Source organism: Cryptotermes secundus, unplaced genomic scaffold (genome assembly GCF_002891405.2).
Source record: "Cryptotermes secundus unplaced genomic scaffold, Csec_1.0 scaffold991, whole genome shotgun sequence".
Taxonomy (NCBI): Eukaryota; Metazoa; Arthropoda; class Insecta; order Blattodea; family Kalotermitidae; genus Cryptotermes; species Cryptotermes secundus.
Window position 1 is genome coordinate 137,781 of NW_019722444.1, and position 18,872 is coordinate 156,652.

General features: G+C 39.7%; 1 protein-coding gene across 4 annotated transcripts in view; it reads left to right on the forward strand.

Moving 5' to 3' along the window:
- Nucleotides 1–18,872, forward strand: part of LOC111861518 (histone acetyltransferase KAT6A) — a 160,348-nt gene that overhangs the window by 129,697 nt on the left and 11,779 nt on the right. For all 4 annotated transcript variants that reach the window (XM_023846167.2, XM_023846170.2, XM_023846169.2 and 1 more), the window contains exons 13-16: nucleotides 9,316–10,147; nucleotides 11,033–11,306; nucleotides 11,857–11,901; nucleotides 13,854–14,178. In XM_023846167.2, the coding sequence (XP_023701935.1) occupies nucleotides 9,316–10,147; nucleotides 11,033–11,306; nucleotides 11,857–11,901; nucleotides 13,854–14,178 (1,476 nt within the window). The remainder of the gene's footprint in view (nucleotides 1–9,315; nucleotides 10,148–11,032; nucleotides 11,307–11,856; nucleotides 11,902–13,853; nucleotides 14,179–18,872) is intronic.

Consider the following 18,872-nt stretch of genomic DNA (forward strand, 5'->3'; position numbering starts at 1 on the left):
TTAAATTATGGAACATTAAATGGGGATTCCATTGTATTTGCTGCTGTGTGAACTCAGTACTCACAAGTATAGAGAATAGTAATAACCTTTGATATGTCCAGTATGGCATCGGTTGAAGATGTGCTTAGTAACTGCTCTCACTATATCGATCAGAATTTTGGGAGAATGAAGTTAATAAGTGCCAAAATTGTTCTAAAATGATAAATTACTTAAAGGTGCTTACAGTTGAGTTAAAATCTGCACAATTGATAATTAAAATTTTATTTGAAGAATGTAATGTTGACAAACGTAAGATCTCAGGAACATCACCCTTATGTGGAAACATTAATTCCCAAATAGAAAATATTATGGAAAGGGAAATTGAAAGTGGATGGACTGAAATTCGGAGGGAAAATCTGCATTCATCTCAAGCTTTACCAACTACACCTGGGTATACAGTTCCAGTCATTAATTGTTTCACGTCCCTTGTGAACCATCATGGACCCCAAGAAGTTAACTTTGGAATACCACTTCAGAAATCTGGACGACCTCCATCTTGTTCTTCACATAGGAATCACAAGAATTATAAAGGACCTAGGAAGAGTAAAACTTCCAAAGGGAACCTCCACCAGGCAACAATGGAAAATGAAGACCAGACTATTCCAACTGTTGTGAAAGGTGTAATTTGTATAAATAACAAGCAAATGCCTGATGTGAAGTATAATGACTTTTTGGAGAACAGCATAAATACTCTTAAGTCAGTCCATTAATATGTGAAACAGTGATAACTATGCCCTAGCAAATAAACATAGAGTAATTTTTATTGGTGACAGTCACTTTAGAGGTTATGGATGCAATTTGACTCCCCTACTTAGTAAAAATTAGAGTATAGTTAAACCTGGATCTAGTTCCTGTGAATTGAAGAACTCGACCAAAGAGGAGATTAGTAAATTATCTAATGAAGACTTAATAGTAATTTGTAGTGGGACAAACGACTATGAATTGAATGAGTTCTCATTAGTTTCGAGAAATATCTATAATTTCATACAATCTAATAAACACACAAATATAGCTGTGATAAATGTGCCATTTAGATATGATTTGCCTAATACAGCTTTTGTGAATAGCAGCATATCTGTTTTAAACAAGAAAATTAAGAAACTAATAAAGCGTTTCCCCATGCTAATGTGATAGAAATTGACAACAATAGAAAGTTATTTACTAATCATGGGCTGCATCGAAATAAATTAGGGAAATGGCTGGCTACTTACTTGATAGGCTCCTTTATACAGTCTTTTTTTGAACAGAAAGTTCAGGTTCCAATAAGTCTTGGTTGGCACAAAGAATTGCAAAATAAGAATGCTCCATTATGTGAAGAACACCTAGTTAAAGCTCCTATTAGGAGCTCCAATCGCAACAAAAAAATTCCAGTAACAAGGTCCCAAGATTTCTTATGGGTAACTGAAGTGCTAATCAGTTAGCTATGGTGAACACTACCGAAAAGAATAGTGTCAGGCAATTCGACGGCATTGTTCATAGTAAGAATAATTACCCCTCCAATAAAATAGTGCATGATCATAAAATACCCAAATTAACAATTCTCCATCAAAATATACGAGGAATTATTAACAAAGTTGATGAATTTTTAATTTCCTTATCTGCTAATTCACCACAAATCATCTGCTTATCTGAACATCACCTGAGAATTGATGAAATAGGTAAATTAAACTTCAGTCCGTATATTGTAGGTACTTCCTTTTGCAGACAAACATACAGCCATGGAGGAGTGTGTGTTATGGCTCATAAGAATATTCAGTTTACTGCTATTAATCTTGACCAATTTAATAAAGAGAAGGACTTTGAAATTTCTGCTTTAAAGTTACATTTTATGTCAAACCACTTTATCATCATCTGTATATATAGATCCCCTACTGGCAATTTTTCTTACTTCTTAAACCAATTGGAATTAATTCTTAACAAAGTGAATAAAATATCAAATGAATTAATTTTATGTGGTGATTTTAACACCAACTGTTTTAACGATAATAATAGGAAAGACCTTTTAGACTCTCTCTTAGCTTCTTTTAATCTTTTTAGTACAATTAATTTTCTTATGAGAATTTTTAATAATTGCTGCACCTTAACAGATAATATTTATATTAATACCAATTTGCACAAATTTTCTGTACATCCTCTTATTAATGGTCTGTCTGACCATGATGCTCAGACCTTAAATAATACTACTATTCCTATCCCTAAACAGGTATATTACTTTAGGAGAGATATCAATAACTACTCTATAGGTCAATTTACATTTTTGTTTAGCTATGAAAATTGGGAAGCTGTTTTTTCTTAAACTACTGTGAATATGGCTTTTAATAACTTCTTGGACACATTTCTTAGAATCTTCTACGCATGCTTTCCTGTGGTAAAATCCCTATATTCGTATAAACTAAAACCACGGCTAACTTCTGGTATTAGAACATCATGCGCTAATAAAAGGAAACTTTATCTAGTTTGAGAAACAGCAATGATCCTCATATCAAAGAACACTTTAAGAAATATTGTCGAATCTTAGCCAAGGTTATTATGACAGCAAAACGTTACTATTATAATAAACTTTTATTGAAATGTAACAAGACTATAACTTCTTTGAATATAGTAAAAACCATTACTAATAATAAAGGGCTTAATGAGAACGTAACTACAGTGAACTTAAAAAAACAATTATCGGGTAACTCCCTAGCTGTAGCAAATGCATTTAACGATTAGTTCTCATCTATAGCCAAAAAATTACTTATCAGAAACTCCTCGGGGAAAGCCACTATTAATAATAAAGATTCTTTATCTTATTTACATAAGAATTTTTATCATTCGTTTCCATCTATGAAACTTAGTAATATGAATACACACGAAATTGAAAAAATAATATTGTAACATGTTGCGCGACTGAGAACCCCCCTCCCCCCTCCTCTCCACGGTAACGTAGCGCTCCCCGCCACTCCCCTCCGCGGTGACGTCACGCGGTGACGTAACGCGCAACGCTAACGTAACCGTAATCAACGTCCTACTGTGACGTGGCACTCATTACGCCACAGGCAAGCACTGCAGCTATATAAGTGGATGCACAGTGCGTATCGATCAGTTCGAGTTCGAGTTCCAGTGTGGCTACCGCCGAAGACATTCCGAGTTATAAAGTAACAGCCAGCCGACTACAAGTTGGAGTATAGCAGCCGTCGCGGAAAGAAGATCCGGACGTGTGTGCGATTGTGTAATTGGGAGCGTGTGATACAGTGATACATAGCTCCCCTACTGTAAACGTGTAGACTACTGAAGACAGAGTGAACTGATTTGCGCATAGGCTTATAAGTCGTGAAACCCCGCAACAGTGTTAACAGATTAATGCGATTAGGGTTATAAAGTGTGAAACCCCGCAACTGTGTGATAAGTAATTGTAGCCGTTATTTGTAGATTGTTAAATAAACCAATTAACCATCTCTACGGCGTCTTCTGTAACGAAACACGTTACATTGGTGTCAGAAGTGTTACGAACTTAAACACGCCACATACGAATTGTTGTGCATCGAATATTTTACTGCTACAAAATGGAACAACTATTCGAAATGCTGAAAGAGGCAGAAGCCAACAGAAAAGCCGACATGGAAAAGTTGGAGGCCGATAGGAAGAGAGACAAAGAAGAGATGGAGGAAAAGAGGAGGAAAGAGAAGGAAGAGAGGAAAAAAGACAGAGAAGACTTCCTGGCCAAACTAGACGCCGATAGAAAAACTGACAAGGAAGAAATGAAGGCCGATAGAAGGAAAGACAGAGAAGATTTCCTGGCAAAATTAGACGTCAACCAGAAACAAACCGAAGTCATGCTGACAAAATTAGACGCCTACCAAGAAAAGGCGACGGCCGACAAGGAAGAATTGAAGGCCGAAATGCGATCTATGCGGTCAGAGTTGGATGACCAAATCCAACATAGAGTCGAAAACATTTTGGCGATCGTTGAACACGACAAACAGACTCTCCGGTCAGAAATAACTGAGCAGATTGACGTGTCCCTCTGCGCGCGGACAGATAAACTCCAGGAAAACCTGACGAAAAACTACAACGAAACCTGCGCAGCAATTGACGAAACCAAACGCGAGTTCCAGGCCCGGTTGGACATAGTGCAAATGAAGGCCGAGCGGGGAAATACAGCAACGATCGTCGCGAGCACAGCTCAGCCACCGACATTCTACGGGAATTCAACGTGGAGCGTGTTCCGGCGACAATTCGAGACCGTAGCAGAGCACAACCAATGGACGGATAAGGAAAAATCGACGTACCTAATTACGGCCCTGAAGGGTCGGGCGGCGGAAATACTACCCGGCATTCCGGCAAATGCCACTTACGAGGAAACTCTTCAGGCTCTAGAGGACCGTTTCGGGGACCAACACTTTGCAGCTGCCTACCGCTGCCAATTAAGAACAAGGACCCAGAAACCTGGAGAATCCCTGCAAGACTTTGCCACGGCCATTGAACTACTTTCCCATCGTGCCTACCCCGATCTACCTGCAGACCACATAGGAAGAGAGGCAGGAATAGCCTTCGTATACGGAATACGAGATGCCGATATAAGGTTCCAGCTGCTGCTAGGAGGTGAGAAGAAGGTAAACGAGGCCCTCCGACGAGCGCTAGAGCTGCAAGCGGTACTGATAGCAGCTAGACCTCACGAAGGTAGCACCAAGACATACCGGAAGTACCGATCGTCCCCCACCCATCGAGGAGACGGAAGACAATCAGGGTGCTGGAGTTGTGGAAAACTGGGCCACTTCGCGAGTAACTGCCCCTACGAACAGGAAGGGTACCCAACCGTCGGGAAACAAGCGACGGCCGGCGAAGGAGGGCGGACGCCGGCATATGCATTAAGGCCCCCACACTACCCACTCACCGTCAAAAGGGTGAATGCCAACCATAATGAGATGACGGCCTGTCAAGAGATAGAGGCACGTCTACAAGAAGGAAAGCCGGCCTCAGTGGACACGAAACCTGCGGCGGCACAACAAGAGGAGGTCCCCACAGTGATACCGGTCAGAGTGACGATGGCCTGCCGAGAAACAGAGGCACGTCCAGAAGGAGAAAAGCCGGCCTCAGCGAACAGGAAACCTGAGGCGGCGGGCTTACGAGAGGTACCCATACAAGACGCCGAAGTAATGCCGGTCGGAGAACCGAAGAAGAAAAGGCGTAGGGACCGAAAGAAGCGGAATATGAAGAATTCGACGCGGGAAAAGAGTGGACCCCAGAAAAAGTTGGCTGCCCCCTGCAGGAAGACATCCCGTCGCGCGACAGTGGCACGACGTTGGAGAAATGACTTCAAGAAGGAAACTCCCCAGGGAACCTTCGGATGCCGGAGAGAGGACTTGGCGCCACGGTCTCGTGCCAGCAAGCGGCTGGAAGACCAGGAGGAACGACGAAGCCGGCAAGGACGAACAACGCATCAAGGGCTGTTACGTCGACATGAGGAACCTCCGAAGAAAGAAATGACCAAGGACTGGACTTTGTGGAGGGGACGACCCCCTCCAAAACGGAAAAAGAGACTTCAAGCAGAGGAGGAACCGGTAAAATAGAAGAACCGGCCTCCCCATTGAGAGTGAATGTGCGACAGAATGAAAGTGATGGATGAATGGGACGCGACTGGATCTTCTGCCGGGCTGAAAGGAAACCACCCGAGACGAGTTGATCTTAAGAAGGGAGCCGTTGTAACAGCCGGAGACCAGATGCTGCAAGAACAGCTATGGGACGGAAAAGGAACGGGGGTGCACCGTTAGGCTATTCGGGACGAACAGCCTTAAGGAGGGAGCAGTGTAACATGTTGCGCGACTGAGAACCCCCCTCCCCCCTCCTCTCCACGGTAACGTAGCGCTCCCCGCCACTCCCCTCCGCGGTGACGTCACGCGGTGACGTAACGCGCAACGCTAACGTAACCGTAATCAACGTCCTACTGTGACGTGGCACTCATTACGCCACAGGCAAGCACTGCAGCTATATAAGTGGATGCACAGTGCGTATCGATCAGTTCGAGCTCTAATGTGGCTACCAGCGAGTTCCACTGTAGCAGCCGCCTAATACAGTTGTACAGTTGTACAGTGATACAGTGATACGCAGCTTCCCTACCGTATACGTGTAGACTACTGAAGACAGAGTGAGCTGATTTGCGCATAGGGTTATAAAGTGTGAAACCCCGCAACAGCGGTAACAGATTAATGCGATTAGGGTTATAAAGTGTGAAACCCCGCAACTGTGAGATAAGTAATTGTAGCCGTTATTTGTAGATTGTTAAATAAACCAATTAACCATCTCTACGGCGTCTTCGGTAACTCAAAACACGTTACAATATCTTCACCAAAACCTAAGAACTCTTATGGATATGATGAGATATCATTAAGAATTCTCAAATTTAGTGCTCTGTATGTCTTATCACCCTTAACATACATATTTAACAAGATCCTACAAACAGGTATATTTCCTGATAGATTGAAATTCTCAGAAGTTAAGCCATTATACAAGAAGGGTGATAAATCAGAATTTATGAATTACAGGCCTATCTCGCTCCTCATAACCTTTTCCAAAATTATCGAAAAAATCATTCATAAAAGATTATACTTCCATATAAATAAGCACAATATATTGGTCACTGAACAATTTGGATTTAGAGAAAAACCATCTACTGAAATGGTGACACATTCTTTTAAATAATATATTTTCTTCTTTAGACAAAAAGAATTATGTTGGTGGTTTATTCTGTGACCTACAAAAGGCGTTTGACTGTGTTAACCACAACATACTCCTGGCAAAAATGGAATTCTATGGAATCTCGGGCATGGTAAATAAGTAAATGAGATCATACTTGCAAAATAGATATCAGAGAGTATCAATGAAAGATATTGAACTTAATAAAGTGTCTTCAAAACGGGAACTAGTTAAATATGGAGTTCCACAAGGCTCTATATTGGGGCCATTATTGTTCCTTAGTTACATAAATGATTTCCCATTATCCGTTAAGAAAATAGGTAATCCAGTATTATTTGCTGACGATACAAGTATTATCATATCAAAAACGAATCATGAAGAATTTAACAGTAATATCAAATTAGTTCTGAACGAAACAATCATGTGGTTTAATAGTAACTTTCTAACATTAAATTGTGATAAATCACACCTTATACAAGTCTTTCAAAAAAAAGCACAGGGAAATAGAATTGCAAATAATATCTAATAATTCAATTATTACAAATATCAATTCTACTAAATTCTTGGGAATAAATGTTGATAGTACCTTATCTTGGAAGAATCATATTACGGATTTATCATCAAGGTTAAATAAGGCTTGTTATGCTTTTTATATTATTGATGAATATTATAAATCAGCTTCTCAATGAACACTGTCTTGATTGTCTCTCCTACAGATAATATAATTACACAGCTTATGTATCCACTACAACTGTATCAATGTTTGTATTATTGTATATGACTGCACTAATTTATAGTGGTCTTAGTGTTTTCATTTATCCTTGTATGGGTTAGGAATGTATATTTTATTATCTTATGTTCAAACATGGTTATGAATGTGTACTTTATTATTACTTTATGTTTAAACATGACAGATTCTATATCCAGTAGGTTGGTTTGACCTTATATGGATTGACAGAATGCAATAAATGAAATGAAATGAAATGCGTGTAGTAAACAATATCATATTTGTCTGCATTTAGACGTAAAAGAAACTCATATCCCCCAGGACGTTTCCCGCCCAACAATAGTCTCTAAGGCCTCTGATAGATGGGGAAAGCATTATAGACACCGCTAAGCAAGTGGTCGAACTCGCTTGCTCGGCGAGACCGATGGTACGCACCATTTATCGGTAGGGTATAGAGACTGGTAGAATATCATAGAGGGAAGCACAATAGATCAAACTGGTCGCGGTGCATGGGGGAACCCACCCTCTCTAACTAACTAACTAGCTAGGTTGCTGTTACATATAAGGTGTTCCTATAGTTATGGAAGAAACTTTTGTAGTTTCATTTTATGTAAAACTTTATATTTAAAGTTATTTAATTTCATTAAGAGTTTACTTTGTACTTCACTGAGCAAGTTTGCACAAGTGCTGGTGCTTCTGACTGGTATTCAGGAGTTGACTTTCACCAAACCACATGGTGTTTTATCCTAGAGAATAGTATTCAGGAGTTGACTTTCACCACACCACATGGTGTTTTATCCTAGAGAATAGTATTCTGGCACATGGCATTTTATCCTAAAGGATAAACGTTTTATAGCCACTGCTTCAAGAACCTCAGCTCCGATAAGAAGTAAGCTTGATGTCGCTGAAATATTTTGAGATGTTGGAGACCTTTGGTACCTCTCTTGAAAGGTAGTTGCGTGGGGCTAAAGTATTGTGGAATGATTCTTTCTGAACATACGAGGGAGAGTCGGTAAATATGTCACAAATGGAAGTAAAACAGCTGGAATGGACATAAAAGGTTTTCTGTGTGTATCACTAGGTAGCAGCACAGTCAAGTTTTATGACAATCTAGGCAGCAGATGCACATGTTCAGAGGCTGGTTTCAGTGGTCAAAATGGTGACTGTGCTTGAGGGCTGTACTACTGAAGAACAGTGTTCTGTTGTGCATTTATTGTGGGCAGATGGACTCGATGCAAAGGATATTCATAAAAAAATGTTTCCTGTATATAGTGGGAAGTTTTTGTTGTGTAAATTAGTTCACACTTGGGTGGCAAATGTTTCACTGACGATGAAGAGGTTGAAACAGAGGTGCGGTAGTGGCTGAGACAACAGTCAAAAGACATCTATGCTGCGGGTTCTGATGCATTGGTAAAGCGATGGAACAAGAGTATCAATGTTTGTGTGAGGATATGCAAAAAAATAAATGTTTCTTCCAGATTCGAATATCACATTCTACATTTTATATCCATTTGTGACCTATTTACTGACTCTCCCTCGTATGTTACAAAGTTTAAGGAGTAATCTGCCTTCAGTCAATTTTTAATTGTTTTGTTTTTAAGTAAAATATTGTCATTTGACCTTTCAATTTCTGCAACTTTGTTTATGGATGTAGCATGGTGATATATACTACTGTGCTGACAAAATCATTGTGTCACTTAAGTGCTTTGTGAATGAGACCACACTGATCTGTAAGTAGGTCACACGCCTGTTTTTAGAAAAAACTTTGGACTAAAAAGCGCAGACCATTTGCACATGAATATGGTATTTTGCTTGTAATTTCATAGCTGATAAGGTTTTGTAATGGGGTCTTGAGATGTGGTTCATTTTAACAGGAGGACGATCCTGAGCTTAAAGATGAAAAATCTGAAGATATTCCATTAGCAGCACTGGAGCGTACCCATGCATCAGAGAACAGCATGAAACCTCTAAGGACTGAAAGCATGGCGATGGTAGAAAAACCAGCTAAGACTGAACAGCTGTCAGCAAAGGAAGCAAGAAAGGGTCGTAAAAGGAAGAGTCAGGTTCGATTCAGTCCAAGTCCTACAAGGGAGGAGACTGCTCATCATGCAGACGTTGAGGATAATGTTGCTGTTATGGAAACCCCCCCCACAGGAAGGAGAAGAATGGTAAGACCTTCAAAGATGCTGGATATGGTGAACAAAACTTCTCCAGTCAAAAGTAAATCTACCCCCGATCTGCATCATGTCAAGAGAGGGGAGGATAAGTCAAACAAACGGAAACGAAGAGAATCGTTGGGTAACCAAAGCAGTGATGGGACTGCAGAAACAGTTGAGGTGCTGAATGATAGGAAGAAGTCAAAACCAGAACCTGTTGCAAAGGTTGCTAAAGTGGGAAGTGTCAGACATCCTTCCACGACCAAAGAGGAGACACTAGCACGGAATACCAACACAAAGGTTTTGAAACCACTGACTGAGGATGGTCCTAAAACAAAGTCAAATCTGAAGCAGCAGGCAGTAAGGGAGAACACACAGAAAGCTATTGCAACCAGTAAGCACAATACACGTCAGCAGCATCATGAGCCAAGTCTAAGTGAGCCAGAAGTGAAGAGGGGTAAACGACAAGAACCTGAGGAAGGTGCCATTCGCAGCAGTGGCAGAAGATCCTCAAGTCGGGAAATGAGAAGTGCTACCAACAGCAATGCTGGTGAGTTCTAATTTTAATTTTGCTTTTTACCATAGTAAGAAATTGTTTTGATTTTGACTTCTGAAAACAGTGGAACCTCTAGGGATACTGAGACAGAGGATCAAAGGGATACTATTAAAGTCATTCTCGAGGAATTCAGTTGTGGTAATGTGTGTATTGGATTGCAGTAGCCCAGGCAAGGGTCCCGTAGACTTTTTTTTGAAGTAGTCATAATGTTCTTGTTACTGGAAAGTTAATTCACTTGACTATTTTAAAGAGTAATCAGTGGCAAACATTTGGGTTGTGTTACCAGAGAATTGGTTTTATTGATTAACTGTTCCAAAGATGGTATATTGTGCCCTCACTTATTACATAGGAAAGTAATTAAAGCACTGATAGCAGAAGCTGAAGGTTCAGTGCCATTATTATCACCACCTGCCATTGAACGGCTTCCTCTCATTCTCACAACTTACTGTTACTTCACTTAGATCCATTTCCACTGTTGTCCTGTCAATATAAAACAGTTGTGATGCCATCAGCTCAGTTTCTGCAGGTACTTAAATTTTAAACAAGATCTTAATGCACGTTACTACCTTAAGAATTAGCAGGGTCATTTTGATTTTAGAGATTTATGAGGCATAATGGATTAGTATTGTCCAACCATTTCTTGCGTGGTCTTCCAAGTGACACTTTTCAAGAGATTTACTCACCAAAATTCGGTATGCATTCATTGTCTCCTCCCTGCTGGCTATATGCTCAGCCCATAGCCCATCATCACCTTCTACATTTTGTTGTTTTAATAATTCTGGGTGATCTATATAAATCTCAAGGTTCGTCATTATGTAATAAAAATTGTTATAAAAATGTGAACTGTTAAAACTATTTACTAACTAAAACTGTGTACAGCTGCTAAAGTGTCTAAAGAAGAAAAGGCCAGGAAAGAAACAGAAGCAACAGCCATCTCCACAGCAACACCTGCAAGTGGTAACAGACTCAGGGAAACAACATCTCTGAATTTACGTTCGAAGGACCAATCCATTGTTCAGAGAACACGAAGACAGTCACAAATCTTTACCAGACAAACAGCTCCCTCAAAGAGTGCAACCACGACACCACAAGAAGTGAAGCGGGAACGATGGTCACAGAGGCGGGAGAAGAAGCTGCGTCTTGAAGAAGCGAAGTAAGTCAGTCCAGATCCTTGAGCTGTTAAAAGAGTCGTGCATATTGTGTTACATTGTTATGTTTTATTGCCTGTGCATTGCACTGTTGGAATGCACACGTGCAGTACTGTACAGATATTATTACCTGAGTTAAAAAGTCTAGCTGTCAGCCCCGTAGAAGAGGGGATCTAAGATCCGTATTTCTGAGTTAGGCATTAGGGCTTGGCCTAGCATTGAATTGCTTCAGTACTGGTACTGTAACACCCAGACTTAAAATATGAATGCCATGTCTGTAGACGTGGTAGATTTAAAATCTCTTGTTCCTAAATGATGAAACTATTATACCCACATGCAAATATGGCCACAGATCATCCACTGCTCGGAGATTTAGAACTCATATTCTGAGTTTGCAGCTGGCTTGTTTCAGTCACATTAAACTTTTTGAAGGTTTTCACTTGTTTTTCCACCTTCATTCAGGTATTTTGGAGTTGCGAGGATTGGATAGTTCCCAAGATGTTGAATTCTGCCCTTTGAATGTTGTAGTCATGTAATATTCTGGTTTGTTTCCAGATTAAACAAGAAAACTGCGGTAACAGAGGCTTTAAAAAAGAATGTGTAAGTTTTTTATATTTATTTGATAGTTATCCAGATATGTAATAAATGTAGCAGATAATTTGATAGAAAATCTTTGTACTCTGTTATTTGATGATTAACATACATGCAGGAAAGTTATGGCCCATATGGTTGACAGATTTTGTAACCATCTAAGTACAGCACTCATGAATATATACTTTTATTCAGTCCGACATGTTTTGATTTTAAAATCATATTATATTATATAATTGTGTAAACTAATGCTGGTTGAAATACTGGGTTTTTGGAGTAGTTGTCTTCCCTGCTAACCTGCGGACATAAGAGATCCAGTTTCTGAAATGCTGTGTTTTCTATCATCTGTAATACTGGATGATGTAAAAAGTCCAAAAACCCAGTAATTCTGTGTTATACACCATTGTCAGAACCCTTTAGAATGTAATGATGGGTTGGTTTTACATTTTAAAAACAGAATTGACTTTAGTTCTTTTGCCTCCCTCCTCTTCTTCTTCTGTCGTTGTTACCACTCAGTGAGACTTCAAGCCTCTCGAGTTGGTCGTCACTTATTACCGTCCTTCACGTCCACCCCTTTGTTGTCTGCACTTGTATCCGCCGCTTCCTGTTGCTTTCTGGTTCAGGGTAAGGAGTGGGATTATTCTGAATTTGGTTTTGTGTGGGCGCCAGTGGACTTGGATGACATCCACGAGTTTTGAACGGGGAAAACAAAGTGGGGATTTGGATGGGGGGGACGTTTGGGGTTCCGACTGCTCAGACGGCAGGACGAGATTCTGTCTCAGGGCGACTAATGGGCCTTGCTCACACAGGGAGCACTACAATTACCTATTACCNAAATTTTGCTGATTGGCTGAACCTCAAATTTGGGTGTTTCTTTCATTTGCATTCAGCCAATCCCTAACCAGATCCATGTTAATTTGGGCCTAAGTACAACACGGTCCCTCTGACAGCTCTTAAATAAATGGAGGTACGCTAACAATCGCTCTGTATGCCCCTTCGAAAATTATTGCGACTCGTTTCTGTCAAGTCTCAAATTTTCAAAGACTTGTACCGTTGAAGTTAAGCATTGAAATCCCCAGAAAACACAGCGGGATACTTCCTGCTCCGTTCTGGGTTTTCAAGTGACCTGCAGCTTGCTTGTCCCTCAGAAAGACCAGATGTTGTCCTTGGCGTCTGCTGGTGCTGGGGTCAATTCTGTATCATCTATTGTTAACAGTAGTACATTTAGTTTCCATGTAGTGCATTGTAATTAACACTGTAAATGAAAAACATTCCTGAGGTCCCTGCATGGTGCGGTTACAGTTCGTTTAAGAAGTGTCCATTCCTCCATATGCCTTCATGGCGTAGTGCTTAATTAGTTGAGCATGGACAACTTTACCTTTACCTGTATAACATATTTTATAACTGTAAAATGCCTTTTGTTACTGATGTCAAAGTTATGTGACCATTATCTTTAGATATATTTACATGTAAAGTCATATAAAAGTTTTTGTTATTGATTTTGTAGTCCAAATCCATGTGAGGAGGCCCCAGATCATTATCTTATTTCGATTAGTCTATTCATGATATCTTATTCCATAATACCATATCCTCCTTCATGGTAATACTTTATTTTAGTCAGGGTTTATTTGGTAGCGGTGTGTGGTTGCTTTCTGAAACTGTCTAAAACATCTTGCAGGGTGCGTCATAATCACATAGTGACATAAATCAGTATGCTGTTAGAAAGTTACTAGATCTGTTTTGAATGAATAATGTGAACCAGTATGTTTATACAGATATGTTGTTCACCATATAGGGTTTCCATAAGGTTGCCTACATAAGGTATGACATACCCTCATAATAGATGTTTTGGAGACACAGTACCCCATATGCTGTGTATTGTATTTCTTTCATTGTTAACAGGATTTGAAATCTGGGGAACCCGCTTCTTAACATAAATTTTCACAACTTTTTCATTTCAGATCCACGAATGAAGAGGCAGAGGATTGCACTGAAGTTCAGATGCCAGAGCTGAAGCCTGAAGTACAGCTGGAACCACCTGGTGGCAGGGAAAGCAATCATGTAGCTGCTCCACCACTCTCTCCTCCTTCTCTTCACCAGCAAGCTCCAGTTCATCAAGGTCCTGCAAGTGGGAAGTCTAATATTCCACCAGGGGACAAGAAAGCAGAGAGACCAGTCAAAAGAAAGCGTGGATGGGTTAAAGGTCGTCCCAGGACCAAGTTTGGACCAACACCAAAGATGGATGACAAGAAGGAGAAGGGAAGCCATGGGAAGAAGGATGATGAGGTGAGTATTTGTCTCATAATATTGTATTCGAGCATCCTGTTCCATTGACGTGTCACTCACTCATTCACCTCAGTCTCTAATGCAACTTGAAACTGTTCACAGTCTCTCTCTTAATTAAAAATAATGTTAAAATCACATTGGTTCCTACATGTTTTGGCCTTACTTGACCATCTTCAAGCAGTTGTTCACTTTTTGAAACCATTGCACAGCTGTAGGTCTTAAGTCAATATATTTCCATGCTGTTGCATATTGTAGAGCATGCTAAATGTGTGCTTGAAAATAAAACTCGCTTCATTCTGTGTTATTTCGTTTTGCAGCGTCTGTGTTTCTCTAATGTATAATATATTGTAACGTGTTTCGTTACTGATTACGCCGTTCAGATTGTTAACTGGTTTATTCAACAACCTACAATTAATGATAAGAATGTTGCGGGGTTTCACAATTTATAACCCAATTTGCAAATCAAATCACTCTATTGTCAGTAGGCTACACACTCCAAATATAACTGTACTACAGCACACACAAAGTCTTGAAAGCACACAATAAGTCTTCCACTCGCTTACTTCTTAGTTATCGCACACTGTCACATAAAATCTTGTAACCACGCATTCGGGTCTTCTTACCGTGACTGCTGCTATATTTCAACTCAACTGTCTTCGTAGGCAGTGTAGCTTTCTTATATAGTCACAGTGCCCGCATGTTACGCAGTTGGTACCGCTGTTGGCCGTTACCCATGTCAGCTGTGTTGCGTGTTACGTCACCGTGCGGAGGGGGGTGACGGAGCGCTGACTCACTCGCCACGTCACTGCTGGGTAGGAGGGGTTCTCCGTTGTGCAACATGTCACAATATGTTTATTGTCAGTGCAAAGATGTATAATTTTTTTATGAATTTGCTGTTTTGTATGCAGTAGAACTTGGTTATAACATCATCAAAGGGACCTAAAAATAGTGTCGTTATAAACGAATGTCGTAACCGAAATGGGCTCTTCCACAGTAGCCTTATGTTAGTCATGTAAAAATCTACCAAAGACCGAGTTAAAATGTTGCATTTTTTAGTGAAATACGTAGTTAAGTACAGACTAACGTAACATTAACGTGGAATTAATATGGATTCTCCATATCGTTTGTACTGTAGAATTCACCAAACCAAATTCGCGGCATACATCAGCTTTTTTCCTTCCATTTTCTATTTCACGAATCACTTTAACTTTCTCTTCAATGCTTAAAACTTTCCTTTTCATTGCCATGTTTTCGCTACTGCACTTCTCTGGGTTTAGGCAGGAACACTATAGGGTAAGTAGACAATGTGAGGTCCTGTTAGACGAGATTCTAGGAAAGGAATGCAGTTAACAACCTGCCGCGTCCTCTTGCACTATTCACGCAGTCCCACCCCACACCCTTGTTTTCGCATAAAACCCACGCTCCTCTTGCAGCCCGCGGTCGTATTCTTCCAGGACAGTCACATCAGCAAGTAGAGAAAGTGAGGGTGGGCAGACACATCGAACTTTCCCACGATATCAGAGAAATTCAGGAATGAAAATGACGTTACATACGAGGTTGATGCATTTGTGCATGTCGTACTAAGCAAGGTATAAAAACAGTTGCTTTATGAGGAATTAGTTCGTACCATTGAATATTTGACGCAATAGACAAGGTGTCGCAGAAACCAATGTTGCTATAACCAAGTTTTACTGTATATATATTTTTGTAGTTGTGGAAGTGATTTTTTTTAGGTTGAGTTATAGTCGTTATTTTGTAGTATGTTTTTAATAGTGTTTTTTCTGTTTGCTTTGATCTTATGGTAATTGGATATGTGTAATTGATTTAGTAGGTAATTAATTCTAGGTAGTTTATGTTCATATGGCTAGCAATAGCTATTGGGTATTATAATATTGGTCTGTGTGGGTTTCCTGTGTATCGAAAATTTAAACTTTTTGTCTTTGTGATGTATTGTGAGATCTAAGAAGTTGATCTCTTCATGTAGTTCTTTCTCTGCAGTAAATTTTATGGGTGATTGTAGTAAGCTGTTGAATTTTTTGAGTATTTGTTCAATGTTTTATGTTGTTTTGGTCATATATTATGAATATGTCATCAGCATCTGAAATCTGTGATTTTTTTTAATTGTATATATGTGGTTATGTTCTGTGTGCTGTATATATGTTTTGGCTAATATTGGTGATGTTGGGTGACCCATGACTGACTAACTGGTTTGTTTATAGTATTGCTGATCAAATTGGAAGTAGTTTTGTCCCATTACTATTTGCAGTATATGTATTATCTCTAGATTCTCATGTGAATTTCTGAGTTGCCTTCTAGTACAGGGTGTCTACAATGAATTGCCTGATTTTATCGTATTCTCAGGAAGTAAGGAATAGAGGTATGACCTAATTATTGACAAATATCAGTCACACAGCACACAAAGTTTAATTTAAAAAATTAATACACTTATACGTGAGCACCGTATGTGACACATAGGATATCTTAGTATGTAATCAAGTGCCGCCTAGGTCTGCTGCAACATATCTGGAGTGATGGTACCAACAGCTTCCACAATCCGGGCCTGAAGGTCTCGCAGTTTAGTGGCATAAATTGTGTTCTTTACGTAGCTCCACATAAAGAAATCCAGTGACGTGATGTCAGGGAATGTTGAGGCCAATCTGTTGGACCATCTCGTCCTATCCAATGGCCTGGAAATGTTGCGTTCAGAGCTCGCAACATGTCTTGCTATCAGTGGGGTGGAGCTCCGTCTCGATAGAAAAAGACATTTGGATGCAGGTGTTCCAGCTGAGCAAAGGTGTAGAGCTGCAGCATGTCTAGGTATCAGCTACCTGTGACAGTCTTCTCAGCAAAGAAAAATGGTCTGACGATTATGTTGTACATGATGCCACATCAAATGTTCACTTTTGGGCTGCCTCACACGTATTCCATGACAATGGGTCATTGAATGCATGAAGAGACATATTTATGGGGCAGTATAATGTTGTAGAATGCATGTCTGAAGATTTTTTGTAATTTTGAGTGGACATACTGTATTGAAGTTAATGTTTGTTCCTGCTCCTCGCTTCAGGTGCTTGATGCCATACTGACGCTTTNTAGGATCCCCTGAAATGCTGAACTTCTATGCTAAACATTGGACTATCAGGATGATGTACATGTTCATATTTAAGAGATTTTCTGGTTTCATCCTAAGAGTTATCATTGTTCTAAAAATGGTATGGTGATGACCAGTCATCTGTAGCCATGTATAGTTACAAATTACTACATGCCTATGTTAATGTATAGGGCAGAAATATTGGTTTGGACAAAGGAAGTATAGAAGGAGAACCAAGATACGGAATAAGAAACAAACGTGAAATAGAATTTGAAGATGACAGAGTACTTACTGTCTTAAGGGATGTAGTGCTGTCTAGTTGAGTAGAAGTTTGGCAGTGTTTCAGAGGAACATACTGCCACCATCTTCAGGTTCAAAGTGAAGAACAAATTACAACATTTTTTAGTAGAAGAGGGGGCTGAGTTATGAACCTGTCACATGTACAGTCTTGGAAGGAAATGAAGAAGACAGAGGAAACAACTAATAGAGGTGCCAAATGTATCATTCTGAAACATTAATTTTCATTGAATGTGACTGGTTTTGATAAATGTATTTCCACATAGAGGACAAAAATGTACACTGTGATAATTAGGTACCCTCTCATTGTATAATGTAGCTGTGGACAACGGTTGACAGTATTGAGCAGTTGCGAATTTGCAACAGTGCAGTTTGGCTGCTGGTGCTTCCTTCTTAACAACTTCTGAACAGACTTCCTTTGCTCTGATTGCTCAAGCTGAAAGAACAGAATTTAACTTACCTGCCAGTTACAGTGAAAATCACTGTAATAAATAACAGAATAAAATGGACAGCGGGACATTTTAGAAATGGACAGAGAATCCCAAAGAAGGTTATGAACATGAAACTGAAAGGGAAAGTGCCCTAGAGGAAGACCAAGAACAAGATGGGAACATGTTAGAAAGATGTCACAGAAGGAAGGAATAATGTGGGAGGAAGATGTGGAGGAGGAACTTTAGAGAAAGCAGAGACAGGTGGAGGTGCTTAGTTGTTAGATGACTCAAAAGAGTAAAGGCGTCGGAGGAGGAAGATGACGTAGACTATGATGATGGTGGTATACGAGGAGCAACAAATAAATAATTGGTTTGAGTCACCAAAATGCATATTGTCATTAACCTTTAGTGATAAGAGGTGGAACAGTTCTGTCCAGTGTGACCAGTAAAGAATTTTTCTTTTTTCAATTCGTCATCCCTCACATGTTTCGGTCTTTACAGACTATCCTCAGGGGGATATCAATGCAGTCAGAAGCACTATTACAATATATTTTTGAATGTTAAAATATATACATATAATGTTGAGAAAATACAATGGATATAAAATCTAATGTTTTAACAACTACAGTGGCTGTCTTAATATGTTAAAATATTTTTACAATTAGGTTGTTAAGATTTTTGTTGGAAATTATAAACCAAGTTGGTTCATGTCTTTTTTTTTTATTATTTCTTCTCCTGAAGGAGGCCAAACGCATGCCGCCTTGTAATTCTTGAGAAGAGAATTCTGCAACTATATTATGGGTATATTGTATTATTTCAGCAAACACTATTTTGTTCTTATGAGAGCTTTTTTTTATTTCGTCCTACCTTTAATG